This window comes from Tachysurus fulvidraco, chromosome 4 (assembly GCF_022655615.1).
Source record: "Tachysurus fulvidraco isolate hzauxx_2018 chromosome 4, HZAU_PFXX_2.0, whole genome shotgun sequence".
Lineage (NCBI taxonomy): Eukaryota > Metazoa > Chordata > Actinopteri > Siluriformes > Bagridae > Tachysurus > Tachysurus fulvidraco.
Genome location: NC_062521.1, coordinates 24,200,278 through 24,221,928, shown reverse-complemented (window position 1 = coordinate 24,221,928; position 21,651 = coordinate 24,200,278). Strand labels below are relative to the sequence as shown.

The 21,651-nt window shown below is 38.8% G+C and overlaps 1 protein-coding gene across 3 annotated transcripts in view; it reads right to left on the bottom strand.

Moving 5' to 3' along the window:
• The window catches only part of gstcd (glutathione S-transferase, C-terminal domain containing), a 112,716-nt gene that overhangs the window by 67,810 nt on the left and 23,255 nt on the right, over positions 1 to 21,651 (bottom strand). For all 3 annotated transcript variants that reach the window (XM_027146014.2, XM_027146012.2, XM_027146011.2), the window contains exon 5: positions 15,345 to 15,438. In XM_027146014.2, coding sequence (XP_027001815.1) covers positions 15,345 to 15,438 — 94 coding nt within the window. The remainder of the gene's footprint in view (positions 1 to 15,344; positions 15,439 to 21,651) is intronic.

Genomic DNA, 21,651 nt, shown 5'->3' with positions numbered 1-21,651 from the left:
AGTCAAGAAGTAATTTTTTAAATAGAATAGAAGAATGGGGCATAGAAGCCTTTATTATCGCCAGATATACATTACAGCACAGTGGAATTCTTTTCTTCACATCTTGTACCCCAACTAAGGAGGTTGGGGTTAGAGTGCAGGGGCAGCTATGATACAGCACCCCTGGAGCAGGGAGGGTTGAGGGCCTTGCTCAGGGGCCCAGCAGTGGCAACTTGGCTGTGCTGGGCCTTGAACCCCGATCCTCTGATCAACAACTCAGAGCTTTAACCAGTTGAGCCAACACTGTATTACCTTGCATGCATGTCTGCTTATGACCAAACAAAATGTTTATTTATGTTTCTAAGTGATATAGTTTATATACATTTCCCTATATTTCCAAATAATTCCCATAAATTCCTGTAAATTCCTGTAAATTTCCATAAATTCCCGTAAAGTTTCTAATTTTGAATATTTCCAAAATTCTCGATTAAGTTTCCATGGAAAGTTTCCGGAAATTTACCGGAAACTTTCCGCCCCTTTGAAACCCTAATCTTGACCGATTAAATTAGCGCAACTGTTATATAATATAGAAAAAATAACATTAGAATAAGGCGTTATCATTTGTATTATAACTGCAACTTCAATCACAGCGACTGTCAATTAATGCAGATAATTAATCAGCACTTACTTACTAATAAAATTCAACAATTAGCATGGCGATAAGAAAACATAAGATTTACATCAGAATGCTGGAACAATACAGTCTTAAGAGCAAGAACACTTTATGGAAACCTGGCCCTTAGCAATCGCTGTCACACTTTAAAAGTTACAATTCCACTGAGTCAGCTTTTAACTTCTGCAGGCCCTGTGAATAGGCTTTAAAAAGACAAATTCATAATGCCCAAAGGCGATGCTGCTCAAGCCAAGTCCTGCAGGGCCACAGCGGTGCACAGTGAAGCGTTTTTTCCGACTCTAAAACACCTGTTACAGCCCAAGAGAGCCGAATAATGAGCCGTTGAGCTGAATCAGGTGTTCTAGAGAGGGTAAAATGCTGAAGTGTGCAGTGCAGGAGCCCTCCAGAGCTATATATACAGAGTCTTACCAGAGTCATGACCTATACGACCTTTTATGACTCTTTTTTAAAATTATTTATTTAAAAGGTGCATAAATAATTTTTAAAAATGTCTGAAATTCATTTGCTTAATTTCATTTCGATATAACTGTTAAGTGAAGTATTATTATTGTACCTGTCTCTGTCTTTTAATGTTATGAATACCAGTATAATGGCATATATATGCCAAAAATAAGCATCTTGAGGTCATCCCACAGGTTTGAATTGAGCTTCAGGTCAGGGGACGGTGACTGGAATGTTAAAAGCTTGATTCAGTGGTTATTGAAGCATCGGATTAGGATTGTCATCCTTCCAGAAGATCTCCCACTTAAACCTGGTGCAACCACATGGCAGAAGCAGTCAGAGTGCAACACAATGTCCTGAATTGTGTCGACAAAAAAGTGTACAGCACATTTTTGTAGAAAAGAACATGCACTTTTTGCAAAAAAGTGAGCACGTACAAATCAGTTTGTGAGAAAGCACCTTGCTGTCATCCGTCAACCTGCGTGCGATGAAAGATGGTGGAAAAATGGAGGAATCTCGACAAATATCTGTTTTTTTTTTTAACTGGATTTTATATACCCTATTCGAAGAAAGCTGGAGACCACAGGGGATTAGCAAACCGATCTGTATACCGTAAAGTGCTTGCTACCGAGAAACGGAATAAACAAGAAAGCCCTCGAGAGCGCTTAGATATTTAGACAACTTCCCAAAAAACAGGCCAGCAATCACTTAGCGAATGTAACCAAACAACCCACTGGTCATAACAAATCTACTATATAACCTTCTGAGACAAATTAAAGAAATAGGGCAAAGCATCCAAATGGCTTATCAATTAAGTACGATCATTTTTTCTAGATGATTAAAGAGGATTCTGCTACAAGAGGAACAGAAACAAACAGAACAGCAGAGAGATGAAGCAGGTTCAGGTGGGTGTCCTTGAAACCAGTCCTCTTAGGACTTCAAGATGGATGTTGCCTAGAATAGAGAGAAAGTAGAGCTGAAAGAGAGAGAGAGAGAGAGAGAGAGAGAGAGAGAGAGAGAGAGAGAGAGAGAGAGAGAGAGAGAGAGAGAGAAAGAGGACAGCTGTAAGGAAAAAGGGCAGAAATGGGACTTGGTGGGGAAAAAAAATAGATTCTAATTTGTTGGTTAGGGGCCGATACCTTTAAGTAAGGAGTGCACTGTGCACTTAGGAGAAATCCTTTGGGAGGACGACCTGAGAAAGAAGTTCAAATGGAAATGATGGCAAGAAATAGAAAACAAAGTGGCAGAACAGGAGTTTCTGCTGAAAACTGATCCAAGAAAAGAGAAACAGCTGAAACTTAAATTCTTGGTATATATATATATATATAAAAAAAGCACCGATGATGCATCATAAAACATAAACGCGATAAGTGGTGATGAGAGCTGGCTGACTTTCCAAATATACTCTGACTTGGCAAATGTGTGTTTTAACATCTCCATTTTCACTCGACAATTACAGTAGAGTTCCTTCAGACACATTTTTTAGATATGTAATATAGAAACCTAGTAAACTGTACCAGTAGGTAACAAAGGTGACCACATGGCTTGAACGTACAGTACATTCGCAGTAGATTTGCAGACACAGACTACTGAAAAATTTACATTAGTGCCAAATAGCATTGTATCAAAAGACTTTTTTTTTTTTACACCTTTTCCCTAATAGGTGCAATATCACCTGGTAAACAGAATTCTCTTAAATTGAGCTCATCATATGAAAATGCTTTGTTTCCTGTCATGACAAATACATTCCTTGTATAACACAAGATACAACAGTTCCAAGTTAACGTCTGTGGCTCGAGATGAAGTCAGTGTGGCTGGCAAAAATTGAGCCTTGTTAGGGGTCCAAGCACAAAAGGTGTAGAAACCATATTTGTGCGTTTCCCTGAAAAACAGATACGGCTTCACCCTACTAGAACATTTATATCGACCAGCTCTGTTCATACGGCTTAAAAATAAAGACATCACACAGAGCTTAATGTAGACAATGAGAGAATCTGTAACTTTAACCACAAAAACACACCAAAAGGCCGCAGGTGCAGCCTCATAATTACTTGTCAGATCGAGCGCAACACCGTTACTGACATGAGGAAAAACACATATCCAGGCTATAATTATTCATACACTGGCACTTGCGAGAAGCCAAAACCTCCCGTTTATGCATATAGACGGATGACTGAAATATTTCAACAATTACCACAATTCAGTGGTCGCTTCTGAGGTGCCAGGAGAGTCGAGGGGAGAAAAAAAAAAGGTAATTAAGCTTTAATTGAGCTTAACAAACCTACAAGTCTGCTCTGACAGGCATGTGTAACTGAGATCTATCAATTTTCTCCCATTTAAGTTAATAAAGGAGTTCAGTTAATCGAACAGAAAGACACAAATGAAGAAATATCCGAGGTTCCTCTGAGCCAGGAGAAATGCTTCTGTCACTGCTACAGTAGGAGAGGAAAACAGTGCGGTGATAAGCTAAAAACCGATAAGCTGCTTAAAACTCAAACTCCCACATAGACCATTAGTCATAAGGGAGCTTTGATTATAGAGAATAATTAAAATTGAGACACAATTAAAACTGAATGGTAAATTTCAGCAGGGAGGCTTTTACTTTCGATATTTATGAAAGAAAACAGGTCCAACTAGTAAAATTTCAGCCATGAAGCTGGTTCCTTTTAATTCTTTGATTTGTTTTTGCCCATTATCTTGGCACAGTCTCTGAACTGCAATGTTTCGCAGCAAGACCCCAGTGCAGCATCGGTAATGGATCCGAGAACAAAATAACACCAGACGTCCGCAAGGCCGAGCATGAAGAAGGCTGTAATAAGCCTCTGGAGGCTCTGAATCTCACCCACTGACGTGTCTTTTCAAGGATTCATTACTGCTTTCTTGCTCCCTAAATGCCTCTTCTGCTTGCTGACCTTTAATCCCCTCTACAGATTTACAGTTAAACCACCTCAGACAGGTGGATACCAGAGGAGTGCAGACAGACATGTCACCCTCCAGAGTGTCATGCTAATCCTCACATACACTCACACACATATAGCCTGAATACACAAGAGCTTCACGTTTCCCAGGGGCCCCTCAGACCTCCAGCTCGGCTGCAGTGATTGAGATTCGAGAAAGAGCAACGTCTCCGTCTCCGTCTCTCTCTCACAGCAAGCTCCCTATATCAGTTCCTATCACTAAATGTTATCTTCCTGGGAGAGTTTGCCTGCCTGAGCAATAATAAGGCAGTAAAAAGGCCCCGGAGGTAGAGTAACTCTCATAAGGAGAGAGAAATAAGCTACAGAAATTATTCTCAGGACCATATGAGGAGAATCTAAGTTCACCCATAGTCTTTATATTGTTAGAAAAACACCACAATCAGGGATCAAGCAGTTAATAATTGAAAAATAATCAAATCTGATCCGTGATGGTATTAAGTAATTAGCTAGAACATTACTTCTGACAGTAGCTCCTGCTGTCAGGCAAATCACAGGATTATAACTAATGGTTTATTCTTTCTATAGTAACAAATATAGAACTTGTATAACAGACAGTCCATAAGTACTTTTACATAGTATGATTATTTTTTTCTTTAAGGAGACATGTAAGACGTACAGCCTGTAATTTGTCCTCCATGTCAAAGTCTTCAGCACAGGATGTTGCATATGGTAGCCTAGGGGTTAAGGTGTTGGGCTACCAATCGGAAGGTTGTGAGTTCAATCCCAAGTCCACCAAGCTGCCACTGTTGGGCCCCTGAGCAAGGCCCTTAACCCTCAATTGCTCAGTTGTATAAAAATTAAATAATGTAAGTCTCTATGTATAAAGGCATCTGCTCAATGCTGAAAATGTCAAATTGTATGGTTTCTCAGGCAGACAAGCTGTTATTTAATAATAATAATAATAATAATAATCTGCTGATGGAACAAATGATTATTGTTGCTGCAAAGTGATAACACTTTGTGATAACAGGAATTAGTTAGAGGTTCAATGATATAAAATGTAAATATAAATTGGTTAAACTTGCATTATAATAATTGGAATAAAACATTTTAGCATGGGTTGTTACATGAAAAATACTGAACTTTTTAGGCTGTATCACAGTACACCGATGTTGATTCCTAGAACATCACCTGGTTATCTTTTATTACAATTATAACAGTTTAGCAGTTCAGGGAGCGCTGCAGGCCGATAGAAGACAGACGGAAATCAGCATCAGACTTGGATGAAAATAAACTCTGCGACAAATTAACAAAACTTTCAAGAATTTGAAAGCCTATAAACAATCACTAGAATCGAAAAGATATAAATGTTATAAATAAATTGCACTATGCACGGTCGCATGACTTATGTTCGCTAAGCCTCTGATAACTCTTTCAATCTTTATTTAAATCATCATACTCTGTGTCTAAGCATGATCTGTCTATTAGATTTCTTCATCTATACAGGGCATATTATCTGATGCCCTGTATAACCAGAAAAAATCTGGTTATACAGGGCATATTATCTGATGCCCTGTATAACCAGAAAAAGCACAAAAAGCAATGTGCGTGACAAGGAAATTGTTCCCTTTTCTTTTTAAAGTCATCACCACCATTCTTTGGATTGCTTCAGACACATCTACACATACTGTAATTCTGATCTCCAGAAGCTGAGCTGAAGAACCTGGCTGAGCTGTAATGAGGCTCTAGAGAACCTAGAGGTCCTGGGTCTCAAAGATTACTCCTTGTTAATCATTCACTTCCATCTTCTGCTCTCCTAAAACTCCCCAACCTCACCTTCTGCCTTTAAATAACCTCTACATGTCAAGTGCTGAACCATCTTCAGCATGTAGAGAACTTTGGTCTGAAAAAAGCATAAGCTCAGGTTAATGTCCCATGGAATTATCTGCATTCGTGAAAAATATGGACTCTATCAAGTTGCCATTTAATTGGGGAAAAAATAGAAAAAAATTAGCAGATCTAAAATAAAATCTGTTCATTAAACAATAATCATGATTTAAACCAAACAACTGATATCCACAGAGACATTCATGGCATATCAGTGTTACTCTCATGTGGGAAAATGTCAACAATTATACAGAAATGCTACCGTTCCTTCCTTCAATCTTCACCTGAAGTCTCCCTGTTCGAGGAGCAGATGGCCTCATCTGCCACCTCAGACACATCACAAAATGTTATCTCAAATCGAGCCACGCTTGCCTGTCGGTACAATAATCAGGTCCTGAGTCCCTGTGCCAATGGTCGTCCTCCTCAGGAATTCATCGCCAGCTCCCTTAATCTCCTCTTCTGCCCTTTGGCATTTCATAACCTCTAAAAGTCAAGACGGACAGACGCTAAAGGAAAGGAGACAGACGTGTGCAGCAGATTTGGCCTGGTTCAGTCACACACCCACACACTCAGTAGTGTACCACATTTCCCAAGTGATCCTGAGGCTCAAGGCAGCTGTGCAGCAGTGAGAGTGATTTGAGAAAATCTCTTCTATTCTCTCAAGATCTCCCAGGGGGAGAAAAATGCAGATGCAAAAATACATACAACAATCAGTCATAAAATTAAAACCACTGACAAGTGATGTGAAAAACAGTGATTATCTAGTTACCATAGTACAATGGTACAAATCATCTGAGTGACTTTGATAAGGACCACATTGTGATGACTAGATAACTGGACCAGAGCATCTGCAAAAACGTATCCCATCCTTGGAGTGTTGGTGCAGAGCGCCATGATGTAGCACCGCTGGAGCTGGGGGGTTGGGGTCCTTGCTCAGGGGCCCCACAGTGGCAGCTTGGTGGTGCTGGGGCTTGAACCACGATCATCCGATCAATAACCCACAGTCTTAACCACCTGAGCTATCACCGCCTCTATCAGTTTATCTATCACTGATATTTTGCTCATGTTTACATTTCTTATTAAACCGATCATCTATTAAAAAAAATACAAATCCATCCTCATGGAAGTAATTTATTTGAAGTAGAATCATTACATAGAAACAAATCTAAAGACATAAGGCCATGTCAACATCGTTTACCACTAAAGACACATCAAAATATCCAAATATTCCACGTAATCAAACATCCATTGAAACCGTCAATGTTTCAGAAACTTAAATGACGCTGATTAAAAAGAAATACATGCATCCAAAAAATAAGTGGAAACCGAAGCCCTTTTTTAAACCATTTCCAGTGAATAAGGAGGAAAGAAAGGGATAACGATGTGAGCAGGAGTTAAAACCCTCCCACCTGCTGGCCTCAAAAGACTCCTGAATTGAACTCAATGTGGGTGGCTTTTGGAGCACTTACATCCAGAAAATATATTATGTTCTGTTTGCTGGGTGTCAAACATCTGCAAACTCAATTCAATCGTATAAAGAGAGACTGAATCGGAGCGGGTATGAAAACTCAAGGTGTCTGGATCAGAAGAGTTTGTGGTGGTCACGATCGTCGAGGCGAGGTTTTCCAAATGCCTTGTTAGTAAGGCTTGTTGTATTTCGACAACAGATCAGGAGTCATCATGACGATAAAGTCTGTAATCATAGTCCATCACAGTAATTCAATCCATCATGAAGGTTTTATTCAACTGGACTTTTTAACTGCTAGAAAAGGTGGTTTCTGCTTTATTGCTGGTTTCCAGAGAGCAAGTGTAAAAAATTTCTTCATTCCTGTCTCTCAGAATGCCGCTTGGAGTCTCTGGCATAGTAACCATAGAGACGTCAAAGGCTCGGTTAATACCCTGCTGCTGTTATTTTATAACTAGCCTACATTTTGTAGACCTAAAACATCTGACAACCAAGAAACCCTAAATCATGTAATACTGGTACCTTAGTGGTTAAGACGACTGATCAGAAGGTTGTGAGCTGAAATCCCAGCACTGCCAAGGTGCCTCTACTGGGGCCTCGAGCAAGGCCCGTACCCCACAACAGCTCATTGGAATAAAATGTGAGAAAAGTAAGCAGACCATATTTAAAGCGGCCATCAGACATCGCTAACAGAGGTAGGAGGTAAGTGTGCAAACTCAAGTGCAATCTAAAAGCCACATTTAAAACGTACTAGATAATATACTAATATAAAATCTTTAACATGGATAATCTGTAAATCAGAAAGAAAAACATGCGCAAAACAAAACAAGGAAAAATAGAAGGAATTAGTAACAAGGAAGATAAACAAAACAGAAATATAAGCCGTTACAAAAAAGGGCTATGAAACAACAGGCTAGGCTCACACAAACTAATGAAGGGTGAAACAGAGACCAGGCGAACACAATCGGGTAAAAAACAAAAACAATACAAGGGCAGAAAAAACAAAGCAGAAACAAAAATCCCATGCAAACAAAAATATGTGAAATAAAGTGAAAAAATAATTCATGACAGGAGTGAAAAATAGTCAGTGTGTATGTGAGTTCGTTTCTACACAAAAAGCGAGACAGCATCGTTAATGGTTCTAGCATCAGCCGTCTAAAATAATAACGGTATAAAATCGAGTCTCCAGGTGCCGTGTTGAGAACAGTCACTCCCACTAGTTCAACCTTTCAGGAACCTGGCGAATACTAAAACACAAACACGACATGTTTTCCTCTGTGTAGGTGGACTGGATTTGCTGACTAGCCACAGCTTCTCTGCAAAAGTACTTAATGCATAATGTCTGAATTTGTTGTAAAGCGGTGTTTCATGTCAGAAAGACTCGTGGATCTGCTGTACAACGAGAAAGCGACAGATGGACGTCTATGAATGCTGGACATATATCTGCGTGGGAAAAGAAAAGATGAAAAGAAAAGCACATATCTGCTACACGTCTGTGAATGAACTGGGTGTTGGCGTGACTGAAAAATGAGACTTAAATACACTTGGACATAATACAGTGGTAGCAAGAAGACAAGGCTACACACTGGTGTGTGATGTGCGAGTATCTTTAGATCACTGGCCTTGTTGTCAGGTTTAATGGGATATAGGTGTCAAGTGTTGCCAAGTATGTACTGTAGCTGAGAACTTTGGGGTCGTGGTGGATGTTATAATTTTCTTGTCTAAGCTTGTTGAAATTCAAACCATTTAGTCACCAACAGACGTGAATTCAGAGAGTTTGGCGCAGGAATCACGTTGCCCCATGCCTAGAGAGAAGCTAGACAATGATTTTTCTTTTATTTATCTTGACACAATGTCTTCATAAGTGTCAAAATTTTGATTTACACAAAATCAAAATTTCTATATATTAAATTGAATATTTTTCCACAAAACAAAGGCAGAGCATAAGCTATAGACAATACTGTCCACTTATTTATCTCTTTCATTTTGCTCATTTTTACACAGAAGAGCAACTTTTATTATATATAACTTTTATAAAAATGTTCCCAGGAAAAGAGATCAATGAGTAAACAGGGCCTGTATTCATGAAAATGTTTAGTGCAAAGAGTTGCTCCTAGTGACAAAATTAGGAGATTAGGAGATCTCATATATATATATATATATATATATATACACATACATACATACATATATATATACATACATACACACTGTATATATTCTGCCGCTATGGCATTTAGAGATACGCTAACACCTGTGAAATAGAGTTGCAATGCCATAACGGCTGAAATGATACAATAACATCACATTTATAACATACAGATGTTAACGCATCTCTAATATGATCGGTCACGACATAGACTCAAATATCTTAACATAGAGACAAAGGGAAGGATTATAATAGACCAAATTTTAAAAGCGTTCCTATTATTATTATTTTTTTTATTATTAGACAACCAATCACAGTCTTCAAAAGTATGTGTCATACCTAGTAACAGGGTTAAGCCCCGCCTCCTCTCTAAGATAAAAGTTGTTGTATTGTCCCGAATCACTCTTAAGCTAAAATTCCTAGTTAGACTTTTTTAAGCTAAATTAGAAGCGATCATTCTTAAAAGGGTTATGAATACAGGTGTTGAAATGTAACAAATATACAAGACCTCATTTACCACGCAAAATTCTTTACCGTGTTTTTTTGCATGTAGTTGGACTTAGAAATGAGGTGAATGAGGTGTGTATCACAGTGGTGATGGTTAGCACACGTGTTCTGTCAAACACAGCTGAATAAAGCTGCATCTAAAATTAATTAAATTACAAATGTTAATTCTCATGGGATGGTTTAAATAATAACAAATGTTATGTATCCAGATAAAATTTAATAATGCCATCATGCCACAACAAAATCTTTGGTCACGGGCCACCACAACACGACAATTATTGGAAAAATGAATAAATAAAATAAATACCAGAAAACACTTCGCTTGACAATATTGTAAACCAGATGCCAGCGCCTACTTAATTATACCCTAAAAAATCCTTAAATATGCAAATGCTAGATGCCCTGAACCCTGCACTTCCTGACCCCATTGTTAGTAAAGTGGTGTTATATGGTGTGAATTATGTAATGACAGTTTGTAAAATGTTCAATACTGACTGCAGCAGTGGGAATCTTCACACTGTGATCAGTCTGCACACCAAAATCCATCCCCATTAATGGACTGAATTACATCAGAGGACATTTTTTTAAAGTGTAGGAGCGAGCCACAATCAGCTGCACAGTGGACGAGTAATTTTGTGTCTCACTACAAATTAGGACACTGATGAATCAGTTTCTGGAGACGTTCTGCATTACTCATCAGTCAAGGTAAAAACCCAAATATTAACATGTCAAATATTTTCAATTCTCTCATGTACTTCAAGCAGGATCGTAGGCTAGCCAATGCTTTTTTTTAATACAAATAGAGTAAAAAAAATCCCTAATTGTAATTGATCATTTGAGGTGTACAAAAATGATAAACTACTTACATTTCTAGACAAAGTCTGCTGATAGTTTAGATCGGGGTTTGCAACCTTAAATACTGAAAGAGCAATTTGGACCCGTTTCCCACAGAAAAAAAAATACAGGCAAAAACACAAAACCCTTTTGACATCTAAAATGAAGATAACACTGCATTTTTTTACCTTTATGGAAAGTATAGAAAAAACTGTAGTGTGTTGCATTTATGAAATTGCATTCGCTTTTCAGGTTTTGCACTTTGCAGACGGTCCCTTGGAATTTGTCTCTTAGGTGTTTGCACATAGAGACTTTATTGACATAGTGTATTTTGTCCAACGTGGAGGAAATCTGATATAATCAAACAGATCCTTAGATCGTAGTCAGTGCTATTAATTAAAAATAGCACGAAAAATAAAATGACTACCAGAATGTAGAAAGCACTAGTTGATTTAACCACAGACGTTAAGTCTCTCCTCTTTCAAACGAAAGTGTTATATATTTATATAACACTTATATATATTTATATATATATATATATATATATATATATATATATATATATATATATATATATATATTATATATATTTTTTCCCCCCAGAACAATAAAAATAAATAAATAAAATGGATAAACCGCTGCTGGTTGATTTGTGTGAGAATAGTTCTATTGTGCTGTACTATTATCATCATCTGTAGCTTCCGAGCTCTTGGTGCTTACAGTACAGCACGATTTCCTTCTTTGGCCCAGTGAAAAGAACAGGCTCGTGATAAGGAGGAAAATACACTGTGTGAGTGTCTTATATGCAGAACGTTTCGATAATACAAAAATATTTCAAATGTAAAAGTGCTCTGAATTGAATCAGTAGGTAAGCTGCAGATTCTAGAAGACTCCGTACAAGAAACATGAGACAGACTTTAGACACACAGCTCTATCGCTTCACTGCTTCTTTTTGGCATTGTGTGGATCGTTCATGCTTGTCAGAGCTCGGGAACATTAACATACACCGATTCCTTATTTCCTACAGTATCTACAGCAGATCTGCTTTAGAAATGATAATGTCGGTGACGCAAACCGCCTGCACCTGCTGTCAGGGCCGATCCAGAGCGAAAGCGCCTTAAATGGAGATCTCTGCGGGTTCCCAGAGCCGGCCTGATTGCGTTTTTATATCTCGAATTCATGTAGAGAGTGAGGAAAACTGGCAAAATGCAGTAACCTGGTGATTACTGAATAATAAAGAGCAAGCTGAAGAACACTAATGACAGTCATAAAAACAAGTAGTATAACAATGATCAAAGAATAAAGGGCTAAATTACTCATTTCCCCCCACAAGTCCATTTTTGATTATTGCTGCTCCGTAATTACTGATAGTACTGTATTTAATAGACTCTTAAGCCCAGCGTCATAGATTAGACTAAAACAAGGACAAGAACATGCAGCACAGCGTATCAGCACAATTCATTATTTCTTATTACTTCTGCATACCTCAATTTGGTGCACACAGTAACTGCAGGTTTATCACTAAGCAGTGTGCCTCCTATCTGCCAGCATGTGTGTGTGTGTGTGTGTGTGTGTGTGTGTGTGTGTGTGTGTGTGTGTGTGTGTGTGTGTGTGTGTGTGTGTGTGTGTGTGTGTGTGTGTGTGTGTGTGTGTGTGTTTCTCTGCTGAAGCAGAACAGCTGCTGCCTGACTGATGTGGAAGGACCCAGAGCTGCAGGCTCCAGTGTTTTCTCTCTCTCTCTCTCTCTCTCTCTCTCTCTCTCTCTCTCTCTCTCTCTGCCTCTCTCTCTCTCTGCCTCAGAAACAATGCAACAACATCAACATTGACAAAGGGCAAGACAATCTACTGGATCTCTGCCTGTTTATTACTGCACTTTCACTTCCAGCATTGTGATGAATCTCTTCAAATCACGTGTTACTTTTCAAAAGAATCCAAAAGCTGTCACATTAAAAAGCTAACAGCTTACAGATAATCAAAAAGCAGAGATTTCATCAGTGCTACTGTTTATCAATTTCCCATTTGACATTCAATATGACCTGTTAAACTCAGAAAGGTCTCTTTGAACACAATATTTTATATTTTAATAATATACCTTCGTTAAAATAAAACAACAGCAACGAACACCAACAAGGGCAAAAGACAGCGCACAACTACAACAATAAATAACAACTGACTGCGACGCAGCTGCAGTTAAACAACAATATTTACAGCAACAATAACCATAAACAGTGACAACAACAATAAAACACCAATGACAAACAAAAGTGAAATCGAATGAACGTCAAACGTGAGAAAGACAACAATGATGACACTAAAGACAGCCAAGATTTATGAAAATAACAGCAAAAATATTACACCACCACAACAACAATAACAAACAATGCCAGCAACCAACACTGCAAACAACAATCACAAATATAGTTATGATGACAAAAATCCCATATAACAGTGACAACAAACAAGGAAAACAACAAACAACAAGGATAAAGAGCAAAAATAATGACAAAAGCTACAGTAATGATTACAACAATAACAAGTAGAAAACAACAACCAACAATAATATTAATAATAATTATCGATATTATTAGTTTTTGGAATTATATACTATTACTACTTATAATAATAATAATAATAATAATAATAATAATAATAATAATAATAATAATAATAATAATAACATTTCATTTCTTTCTTCAGTTTTTTGTAAATAGTGTGTAGATGTGTGTGTGTGTGTGTGTGTGTATACACATGCACCTGTTCATCTTATGCACATGATGCACTACGTGCCCATGACACACACACACGTACATTAGGGACTGGTGTGTAGGCTTTGGCCAAAGCTAACTGATTCATCATGTACACCCACTTGAGTGCTGCATGACAGTTTCATAAATGAAGCATGGAACAATTCATACATTATACCTAGGCCTCGAATCTACACTCATTCCTATGACAAAGAGAGCCAACGTTCCAGCTCTCTTATCTGTTCATATCATTTATAGTTTCATGGTGTTTTTTTAAGTCTACACATCATTGGCATGCCACACTAGAGTTGTGTTTATGACCGAAGTGTAGTTCTACAGCTGACATGCACATGGACATAAGACAAAGACAGATTTAAAACTCACTGCTGTTAAAGCCTGGGGGTGTTTCAGAAGCTCAAAGAGTTTTGGCTCAGTATGTACCGGCTCAGCATCACGTGTCAGACCTGACTCCGAGCTTTGATTAAATCAAAATGTTCTCTCATGATAATGAGCAATAAATCAGATGAAATGATCAACATTACATTTACAGCATTTGTCAGAAGCTCTTATCCAGAGCAACTTACATTATCTCATATTTATACAACTGAGTAATTGAGGGTTAAGGGCCTTGCTCAGGGGCCCAGAGGTGGTACATTGGTGGACCTGGGATCGAACTCACAACCTTCTGATTGGTCAATCAACATCTATCTCTCTAATTTTAGATAGACATATGTATCAACTTAATAGAAAAAAAATCTTCCTGTATAGACAAGTACTAAAATGATTATTAACCCATATCGTATAATCTATATTAATGTCACTATAAGCTAAAGTCTAGCATGTAAAATATGTAGAACCTAAACAAGTCAAGATTTATTTAATCATGTCCAGTCAAGTTATACATGTCCTTCGTGCGAGGAGGACTCGAGCGAGGTTGGCATACCTGTTCATCCCAATGGTATAAAATATCACTGGGTTTGAGGTCTGGATTGTATCTACTACAAGACAAACCATGTCTTTATGGAGCTCGCTGTGTGCACAGGAACACAGTGATGTAGGAACAGTTTGTCTCTACACCTTACAAAGACATTCTAGACAACTGTGTGCTTCCCACTTTGTAGGAAGAGTTTGAATGAGGACGATCAGGTGTTCACAAACAGATGGTAATATAATGATAGAACAAATCTCTGGCTCATTTCAACCCAAAGCTTCCATCAAGTGAAAATAGCTGAGTTTGTGAAAAATGCTTAAACCGGTCTTGGGATATGAACTCATAGCCTTCTGATAAGTAGTTCAACATCTTAACACAAAAGCTTTTCATACCTTCGTACTGCCGTATGAATTCATATAAATAAATAAATAAATACCTATAGTAACCTGAGCAAAATCCATAGTTAGTGCCACTTCCTGTCACGGCTGATTGTTGCTACACAAGTAAACAGGTGTCTAATGGGAGTACATACTGAAGGATTTCGATGGTACTGAGGAGAGTCTTGTACCAGTATGTAGCTGAAAACATGCATTCTGCTAGAATTTGTTAGAGTTTCAAAAGGTTTGAAGAAAGCAAACAGTCTGTAGGTGATGGAAATCACAGAGGAATACACACTAGTGATGTTTTATGCAAACACCTGTGAAGTTCAGGTGCTCCGTTACATTTTAATGAGCTCTGGGCCTCATCGAGGTGGCACTGACACTCACACTCATACATACATACTGCACTCTGTACCTTCAGTAGGGTTGACAGCAGCAGGCAGACTCTCCCAGTCGAGGGTCCACGCTGGGCAGGGGTGTGGAGAGAAGATAGCCTCGATGCCATGATCCTGAGGAATATAACCACACAAGTCACTGTGAGGCTAAAGAACACAAAAATGAAAAAGCTGCATGTGTGTTTAGCAACTTTCACTCCTAAAATTGGGTTATTAAGTTGTTGCCCACTTTTTCTCCATTGGTTTCTATGACCATTTATTTCTTACATCATCTTCTTTGAAACACAGGATCCTCAGACACAATCGTTCTTCAATTCCCTGGCTGTGGGGTTGGATCACGCACGACGTATAACACGGCCACTCGCGGAAGGAAGCTAGCTGCTAATTAGCTGACAAAACAACATGCCCACATGCTGCTGCTGATGATTGTAGGATATTTCATTTCCAAGCCAATTAAAACATAACTGCGGTGTTGGCAACATGTCAGTAGGTGCAAGACACAAAGATTTATCTGATTGGTTTGTCTGGATAATTATACACACACTGTCACAAACCTACAAACAATGCATACGATCATACAGACACAGGCTACAAGCTTATATTAATGTTGACATCAAAGTTCAGAATGAAGAAGAAAAAAAAATAGTGAGATTGTGAGAGAATGACTGGTTTGAGTATCGAGTAACTTAAAGGTGGGGTCTCTGTTGTTTGAGAAATGCTTCAGAAAACTGAGTCAGGCCGCCAAACAAAACAAAAACAAAACTAACGTGTAGCCAATGAGCAGAAAGGGGCGTGTCTTGTCGATTTGGGCGGAGAGATATGGGCGGTGTCTCTGTGCGCATGTGTGACATTAGCAGAAAGTGGTTTTAACACTGAAATGGAAGATAAAACTAAGAAAGAAAGCGAAGGCTTACGATAGGGCAAGACGTAGGACGTGTTAATACAAAAACAGCTTTCCAGCGCTGGAGAGAACTGAACGTCTTCCGCATGAAACTGAGCTAAACCTTTCCCGGTACAACACACAGTACTACAAAAACACATTTGTATTACCATAGTATTACTCATTGAGTTCATTTATTGATAAAAATATACCCTCGGTCAGCTGCCCCAGCAGGTTCCACCATAATACTTGTCTGGGTTATACTTGGGTTATACTTGTCTGGTGTATGTGTGGGCCGGAGCTATCAAAATAGGGGTGGGACCCATTTGGGTTAGGGTTGTGTTTGTTTTGGTGACTTCAAATGTCAACATTGACTTTCAAACATCGGAGACCCCACCTTTAATCACTCTTTACAAACATAGTGAGCAGAAAAGCATGTCAGAATACACAGCACAAGAAACCCAGAGATGTACGAGCTTCAGCAGTGAAAGACATTTACAGCATTTGGCAGACGGCCTCATCCAAAGCCGCTTACGTTTACCTATTTCTAACGTTCTGTAAAGCTGCTTTGAGATAATGTCCATTGTTAAAAGTGCTATACAAATAAAATATAACTGAATTCAATTGAAATTATCCTTTAAGGTCAGTGATTCTTGGGAAACTGAATATGAGACTATAAATAAGCTGAATGATTAATCAGCTGTAACTAAGATCATAAGAAAGTAAATTACAGAAACTAAGCACTAGACTTTATGAACTATGTGGTTTTGTTTCCTTAATTTAATTTATTTCTGTGTTTCATGGGCAAAGATTCGGTGTATGTTGGAGGCGAGCACAGCGTAACATCTTTGGTAATGTACAGACAAATGAAGTGAGGATGATCTGTTTTGGTCCGGCTCCATGGTCAAATAACATACGCTATTAAGGTAATAAGGACGCAAAAAAAAAAATTTAAAATTGTTGATCTAAAAGCTGCAGAAGACAGCAAACAGACATTTATTTCATGACATATTGCCCTAAGATTAACTTGGTTAATGGTTTCCTTTATTCCCCACAATGCAGTTCAACCTGCTTACTGTGGTATCTACCCAAGTGATATTGACCCAAAGGCATAGTGATGTGGTGGCACTTCACCCTTTTAGTCTCTCCAGCTCGGTCACCTCTGTAGCTTCAACCTTTAATATCTGCTAAAGCACGCAAGTGACCTCGTTTCTTGTTAACTAGCTGAGATGTAGCTGAATTACATTTCTAAGCCTTAAGTCCACTCATTGCTGTCTCTACAGCTGTCCCTAATGTGCAGGACTTCTACATACATGGTGTGTCATTGCAGAGTTTTAAAAGCTTCTCAGCATTTAACTGAACAAATAAAATAAAAATAAAAATTCCCAATAGCAATAAAAAATAAATAAGTTATGCACACACCTTCAAGTTTGCACAGGAAGTCGTGACACTGACCGCACCGCTGAGATCAGAACAGTCAATCTAGAGACCTTCCTGCCTGGAAGGCTCTGACAGGCAATCTGAGTGAACGCCAATCAAACTCAGGGTGAAAACGTGAAGCTTGAACGCAGGAATGATGACTAGCTACCTTCTGGCTATTCCTGAATCTCTTGCATGGAAATCTCTCGTGATGAACAGTTTGCTTTCTCTCCAAGGCGACGATGGTAATAAAGGCCATGTCACCCAGGATGCGTGATTGACTGACGAAAAAAAAAAAACCCCAGAGCAACAGATTCTAAAAAAAACAGTGGGTACTTTGCCACATGGACTGCAAAAATGAAACTGGGCTTCGAACGTGAGGTACTTTTCCCCCAGTTTTACTAAACTGTAAATATGTAGTTTCCTCATAGCTCATGAGTTTTTAAATAGTTTTTAAATAAAATCTTAGCACTTCATGCAGAGATTTATTCCACTTTACAGATCAGGCCAGATTTCACTACGATTTTTTTTTTATGTTTCTTTTTGACATTCTCTAACGATCCAACAAATAAAAACTTAAAACATTGCATTCAGAATGATTTCTTTCCATTTTCAAGAATGTAAAACAAGATATTTCTTTAGACGGCGCATGTCCTCGCACACCGAACTGTAAGAACTGGTCACTGTACTTTAAACAAATAAAAGTCTGGTCAAATTGGTGAATAAAGCTCAGAAAACTTTTTAAGAAACAAAGAAGAGATGTTTTATATTTTTGAGAGCTGACCATTTCTAGGGGAAAAATTAGCGACTTCATTTTGATCGTGTGGGAATGGCAAATGGCTGATGTCCAGGACTTAAATCCTGTCAAATTCCCATAAGCACAAACACAGTCGGCCAATGATTCGGCTGTTCTTGGCCCCAGAACAGAGAAGACTCTTGATGTATACTTTCCTTGTACCGTCGTCATCATGCACTGTATTTTCAAAGCCATGAAGCAAACTGAATCCAAGTCAAGACTTTATATCATCGATGGACACTATAAATTCTGAAAGCCATGCCGTCACATGTTATAAACAGACAGAAAGACAGACACAGATGCTTTCTCTTGACCTCATATTCCCTTTCCACAATACACTGTGAAACATCTATAATTTAATATGTTTATGCTGTGTTTATTTCTGCTCGGACGGTTTAGCAGGCTGGAACGCTCAGAATGAAGGCTGTCAATCAAATCAAGCATACGTCAATCAAAAAGATCTGTTTGTTCAGTGAGTTCAGATGATTTCTGAGCCGTGTTTGATTTCTGTTCTCTTCCTCTGTTCCGTTTAGACTAATAAAAACAGTATTAAACTTCAGTCTGGCAGCACACAGACGTTTCTACTGTTGCTTTTTAAATCCTGTCAATGACAAAAGGACACGATTATGACAGAACTCTGCATGGCTATATTAACTGTCTTAACTGAAAAAGAGCCAGTTGAATATAGGCTCAATTCTATAAATAAATAAACAAACAAATAAATAAAAATGTATTTACCGGGATCCCGACAGGCTACGATATGTTTTTTATAAGGTAGACGGTGGCATGTTAGGCAACTAATAACAATGTCTTACTGATTTGTTTCCAAAAGGATAGGATTGGGGTCTGAAACATATTATACTGTAACATCACGCAGCAGCATGTATTAGACATTAAAACAGGGATAAAACAATCCTACTGACACCATCTTTGATTCCCATAAGCACAGTCAATCACCTCAGGCCTGTCTGCCATCGCTGGTGTTTTACCAAATACACTGATGCAGGTGTTTCCTTTCTGTCATGCATATTAACAGCTTTTCTGGTTCAACTGGAACGAAAGCGAAAAATATGGTGTTCCAGATTACAGAGCTTTTAATTCTTGTGCTAGGATTGTGTGTTTCAGTCAGGATTGTGTGAGAGACATGTCACTGTCTACAACCTATTACACACACAACACTCAAAACACTACACTCACGCACAAACGCGCACACAGACAACAAACGACAGACAAATGACACACACCAAACACAGACGGCACACACACAACAGACAGACATATAAGCACAACAGACAGACACACAAACGTGCACATGGACAACAAACGACACATACAGATGACACACACCAAACACACGACAGACAACACACACACAGACAACACACACACAGATGTCTGACATCACACACACAGACGTCTGACATCACACATGCAGACAACACACACCAAACACAGACGGCACACACACACAACAGACAGCCATACAAACACAACAGATAGACACCACAGACACACACACACACCCACACCAGACAGACACACAGCAAGGGGACAGGGTGAAAAGCCTGAGCAACTCTAAAAAATAAACAGAAAGCATGACTTCTTATTGCGTTATCATTGCCTGTTGTGTCTGAAAATGTACAGCGACTCCAAACTATATTTTAGGGCTTTCAAACATTTCTGTTTGCTTCCGGCGTAGCAAAAGTATTAAACACAACATGCGCATCGTCGAGTAAAATACTGAGTAGATGCTAGTATTCAGTACAACGCTTAAAGGTGAAGGCAAACTGCACCTTAGACTTTTCTTTACTACTGTGCTGCCATCAGCTGATCGATAATCAAACGTGTAATCTAAACTGCCAAAAAGAAAAAATGCATTTCCGTAGATTGTAAACATAAGTGACGACATTAAATGCCTTTTTGTATTAAAAAATAAGGTTAGTAAAGACTCTTTCATTCAAAAGCAATGAGCAAAAAAGCAGAAAAGTAATTAAGCTGAATACAGTGTGAACGTCTGGGTCTTTGGCCTGTCAGGTTTAAAACTGAACATGTTAAGATGTCTTAAAGAAGCATTCAGCATGGTGCGTGTATTAAGAAGCGATGTGTCAAATAAAAAACAAGACATTACTACTCTAAAGCTAGCTTTCATCCCCCAGTAGAGGAATGTTTTGCACTCGGAAGATGGGTTGTCATGGCTTTTGCTATTTTAGCCCCACACTGTGGTGCCAAATGTGTACAGTATGAAACGATTATGTTTTACTACATTATGTTGCGAATATCACAGCTAGATACTTAGCAACAGACACCGATCAGAACCTGAAGGGCAGAACGCCAGGGCCCGTATTCATTCAAATTCATTATTGATTGATTATTGATTCAAATTGATATAAAAATCACGAAAAAATTTTTAACACGATTAAAGCTATTATAGAAATTCATGATGTGTTTTCACTTCTGTAAAGAAAAAGGAAAAAACTTCTATATGTATATTGGTTATCAGTGCCTCTGTATTAGTCTGTTATCATATCTAAAGCCTCTGACATTTTATGATTCAACAGAGAGGACAGGGACTCATGCGGACACAACCAGCATGCTGTTTTAGTTATTCAGGCTTTAATGACTCCATAACACCAAGTCCACACACACACACACACACACACACACACACACACACACACACACACACACACACACACACACACACACACGGGGTATTCTGAGACAGCTGGAGTCAGATTCCCAGTAGTGTGTGTAATGAAGGCGCTTGTGAGCATGCATTGCTGATTTGAGACAGGCCCGGCTGATTAGCAAAAACTTCTGTGGATCAGCAGCAGTAAAGGATTAAGTGTCACCGCCTGGTGCCAAGATCACCGAGTCCAGTAGACATGGACCTGCCACATGGTAAGGGGGGCGTTAAATATACTGCAAAAGAGCCACCAACGACAGCTGTGGAGTAGACCAAACAAGCATGACAAGCATCCATGCAGCCTGGGAACCTCAGACCACCGTTACGGTTTTAACGCTTCCACCCTTCGCAAACACACACACACACACACACACACACACACACACACACACACACACACACACATACGGTTATCACTTTGACAGGAAATCACTGATTTATTTACACACTCTGTGTCAGTGCTGGCCAACACGTAAAGACACCCACCGGGGTACAGTCTGGGAGTCAGGTCTTGGCCCGAACTTCCTCCAGAGCCGCATCTGTGAG